We start from the raw sequence: 4,839 nt of genomic DNA on the forward strand, positions 1-4,839 counted from the left end.
TTCTGCCTGGGAGTTCTGTCTCTTCTCTTCCATTTATTTATTTATTCATTCATTTATTTATTTATTTAGTCAATTATTTATTTGTATCAGTATATACTCATGGAACTTTATTTTATGCTTTGGGTTATAATCCAGTATTACTTTATTTTATTGTGCAAAAATGTTTCAGCTTTGGCCACTGGGAACTCTTTCCATTGGTTCTGTGCCCTGTTGCACACTACCATCAGCGTGGGTTTTTTTGGCAGGGATCGTCTGAGCACTTCCTTATTTTCTGGCACTACGATAGTCTCCAGTCTGATCTTATATATTTTCTGCCCTAATCAGTGATTTCTCCAAGGACCCCAGTTCCTTTTATTGGAGAATGGTATTGGAAACCAAGATCTGAGTGCGAGGTATGCTTGTTGCTACCAGAGGATCATTGCTTCTAGGCCCTCTCAGCTGACAAGGCAAGGAAATATACATGTGCATACTAACTTATGTATATATACATATCTATAATTATTTCTATATTTAACTATCTATCTATGTTAAGCTAAACATGAGTCATACTAATGTCTCTAATTATGATATGGAACATCTAGCTTCCTCCCTTTGCGTATGTGTAAACTCCCACTCCAACAATGAGAAAACTGGACCCCACCATCTGCTATCCATTTACTAAATTATTCAATTCCAGTATACAGTATCAGAATTGTTAACCTGAACTCATATGGGAAACAACTTTATCAACTAGAGTAGAGTGCTGATGTGCAGTTTCTTTTGCTTTTGGTCTTACAGACTACACTCATTTCCAAAGTTATTTAGGTCAGCAACTTTTCCCCTATCCCCTTCAATGAAGTTGTTTCATACATTTGTAATAAAGCTAGATTGTTTTGTCATATTCTTCATTCCATCCTGGGATCTTCCTAAATGATTTTTTTTTAATTTTTGTACAGTAAGGTTCTTTTTTTTTTTTTCTCCTAATTTTTTTTAACATCTTTATTGGAGTATAATTGCTTTACACTGTTGTGTTAGTTGCTGCTGTATAACAAAGTGAATCAGCTATACGTATCCCTCTTGCGTCTCCCTCCCACCCTCCCTATCCACCCCTCTAGGTGGTCACAAAGCACCAAGCTGATCTCCCTGTGCTATGCAGCTGCTTCCCACTAGCTATCTATTTCAGTAAGCTTCATTCTTTGTGCTGGAAAGTTCTATAGGTTCTGACAAATGCATAGTGTCACATATCCACAATTACAGTATCATAGAGAATATTTCACCACCCTAAAAAAACCTTCTGTGCTTCATTTATTCAACCCTCCCACCTTCCCCCCAAACACCTGCAAACCACTGATCTTTTAACTATAGTTTTGCCTTTTCCAGGATGTCCTATGATGCAAATAATACAGTATGTAGCCTTTTCACACTGGTTTCTTTTGGTTAGGAACATGCACTTAGGATTAAACTATGTCTTTTCATGGCCTGATAGCTCATTTCTTTTTATTCCTGAGTGATATCCCATTGTATAGATAGACCAAAGTTTGTTTATACTTTCACCTATTGAAGGACACCTTGATTGCTTCCAGTTTGGGTTGATTATGAATAAAGCTGCTATAAACCTTCATATACAGATTTTTGTGGACATAGATTTTCAAGTCACTTGGGTAAATACCTAGGAGCACAACTTGCTGGGTTGCATGGTGAGAAATGGCCAAATTGCCTTCCAAATTGTCTGTACCATTTTGTATTCCCACATCAGTGAACAAGAGTTCCTTCTATTCTGCACCCTTGCCAGCAATTGATATTGTCAGTTTTATGGCTTTTATCTATTCTAATAGTTGTTAGCAGTATCTCAATGCTGTTTTAATTTGCAATTCCCTAATGAGAAATGATACTGAACATCTTTTCTTGTGATTATTTGACATATTCTCTGGTGAGGTGTCGGAGCAAATATTTTGCCCACTTTTAAACTGGGTGGTTTGTTTTCTTATTGTTAAGAATTCTTTGTATATTTTGGATACCTGTCCTTTATCAGATATGTGTTTTATAAGTATCTTCTCCTGAGCCGTGGCTTGTCTCTCAATTCTCTTAACAGTGTCTTTCTCAGAGGAGAAGCTTTTAATTTTAAGAAGGTCTAACTTATCAATTTTTTCTTCCATGGACTGCTTTTCGGGTTGTATCTAAAAACTCTTCACCAGGAGTGATGGTGGACTGTGAAACTCCGGCCATTTTTCCTGAGGGGGAACATTAAACAAAACACTACAGACGAACTCAAATAACTTTACAGGAGCTCTGGAAACCAGTCAAAGATCTACAGCAACCAAGCAAATGCCCCATCAAGAAAAAAGTCACATTCAGAATGGTAGGAAATTTCACAACATTTTTACTCACCCTTATCCCACCCAGTATAGCACAGTGTCATCAGAATGAAGTGGCCTGATTCCCAGTTCCATTCCTCAGGACAGAAGGCGCAGAGGATAACCTGTTTGCAACATTTTGATCTGTAGACTGACACAGAGACTGGCTTCTATCTCACCTGACTTGGAGCTCAAGAAGGGAATGGTGGCATAATTTGGATTTCAGACTGGCAGAGGCCACAGAAGACAGTAGTGGGTACCATGATATGTGAAAACTGCAGAGGAACAGCGTACATACAGATGCTTGCGGGAAAGACATTACAAGTAATAATATTTCTCAATAATAATAGAGAAATAAATAGAGCATCTAAGGCTCTGAGAATAAGTTGGAGTGAGGCTCTTTGGGAAATTAAGACATTTGAAATCAGCTGTGTATATAGAAGAAATTTTTAAAAAGCACACACACAAGCCCAGGCAGAATACATGCATAGAAAACATCTGATAATATCTTCAGCCTCTACCCAGGGATAACCACAAAACTCAAGGGCCCAGAGTCTTAGAGCTAAAGCCAGGAGACTGAAAAAATGCAGACCACCGGGGCACTACTCATTCCTCCTGCTCTGAACCACTCTTGTACCAGGGGCCTGATCAGGCCTGGGTCTGCCTCCTTCCTGAGGAGGCCAGAGATCCCATCTGAACAGCTTTCCTACAGCAGTGTCCCACTTCAGGTGGCCAGGCAGGAGTTCCAGACCAGTGTGGTCTCCCAGGACACTGACACAGCAGCCAAGTTTATTGGTGCTGGGGCCACCACAGTTGGTGTGGTTGGTTCAGGGGCCGGTATTGGAACAGCGTTTGGCAGCTTGATCATTGGCTATGCCAAGAACCCGTCTCTGAAGCAGCAGCTCTTCTCCTATGCCATTCTGGGCTTTGCCCCATCTGAGGCTACGTGGCTCTTCTATCTGATGGTCGCCTTCCTCATCAATTTTGCCATGTGAGGCTCCATGGAGGTCACCTACCCACCCCTGCTGCTTGGACTCCAGGCCATGCCTGGTGCTGGAGTGTGCTAAGCTTTACCACTAAACACAATGTTTCTCTAAACTCAAAAAAAAAAAACAAAAAAAAAAACTCAAGGGCCCATAAATTAGCAAAGGCCTTCCATATTGGTCTACAAATATTGGAGATGCAACTATTTTTTCAAATGCCAAATTTTCAATGATCACAAGGCATACAAAGAAACGAGGAAATACTCATTTAAAGAAAGAAAATAAATCTCCAGAAGCCATTTCTGAAGAAACACATGCATCAGTTACTAGACAAAGACTTTCAAAAGAAACTACCTTAACATAGTACAAGCCATATCTGGAAAACCCACAGCAAATGTCATACTCAATGGTGAAAACTGAAAGCATTTCCTTTAAGATGAGGAGCAAGACAAGTATGCCCACTTTCACCACTTCTATTCAACCAAGTACAAGAAGCTCTAGCCAGAGAAATTAGGCAAAGAAAAAAATAAAAGGCATCTAAACTGGAAAGAAAGAAAGAAAATTATCTCTGTTTGCAAATAATATGATCTTATATGCATAAAACCCTAAAGATTCTACCAAAAACCTGTTAGAACTGAATAATGAATTCAGCAAAGTAGCAGGATACAAAGTCAATACACAAAAATCAGTTGCATTTCTAAACACTAACAATGAATGATCCAAAGAGGAAATAACAAACACAATTCCATTTACAATAGCATCAAAAAGAATAAAATACTTAGGAATTAACCAAAGAGGTGAAGACTTGTACAATGAAAATGATAAAACATTACTGAAAGGAATTAAAGATGTATATAAATAAAACACATCCCATGTTCATGGGTTGGAAGACAATATTGTTAAGATGTCAGTAGCACCCAAAGCAACCTACAGATTCAATACAATCACTGTCTAAATCCCAAGGACATTTTTTACAGAATTAGAAATGCCATCCTAAAATTCATATGGAATCTCACAGGACCTTGAATAGCCAAAATAATCTTGAAAAAAATAACAAAGTTGGAGGCCTGATTTCCAAACATATTACAAAGTTACCATAATCAAAACACTGTGGTACTGGCATAAAGACAGACATATAGACAAATGGAAAGGAATAGAGAGCCCAGAAATACACCCTCATGCATATTGTTAAATAATTTTTGACAGAGGTGCCAAGACCATTCAATGGGGAAATGACAGTCTTTTCAAGAAGTGGTGTTGGGAAAACTGGATGTCCACATATAAAAGAATAAAGTTGGGAAGATGGCGGTGTGGGAAGACACAGAGTTAGCATCTCCCCACAACTAGGGCACCTACTGGCCACTGGTGGGGGACTCTGACGCCCAAGGAGATGGGAGGAACCCCAAAGTGAACCGGTAGGACATAGGGGGACTGAGGGGGAAGGAGAAGTGGAGGCCAGACAGGATCGGTGCCCCTGAGGCCAGGGAGATCAGGAGAGGCAGGTGGAAGGGGCCCTCCAGGAG

The 4,839-nt window shown here is 39.6% G+C and overlaps 1 protein-coding gene across 1 annotated transcript; it reads left to right on the forward strand.

The window, feature by feature from the left end:
* The first annotated feature begins 2,917 nt into the window (after window positions 1-2,917).
* LOC103013989 (ATP synthase F(0) complex subunit C1, mitochondrial-like) lies at window positions 2,918-3,328 on the forward strand. Its single transcript, XM_057557975.1, has one exon. The coding sequence runs from the start codon at window positions 2,918-2,920 to the stop codon at window positions 3,326-3,328; it is 411 nt and encodes a 136-aa protein (XP_057413958.1).
* The last annotated feature ends 1,511 nt before the right edge of the window (window positions 3,329-4,839 follow it).

The sequence above is a fragment of the Balaenoptera acutorostrata genome, chromosome 12 (genome assembly GCF_949987535.1).
Source record: "Balaenoptera acutorostrata chromosome 12, mBalAcu1.1, whole genome shotgun sequence".
NCBI classification, from domain to species: domain Eukaryota; kingdom Metazoa; phylum Chordata; class Mammalia; order Artiodactyla; family Balaenopteridae; genus Balaenoptera; species Balaenoptera acutorostrata.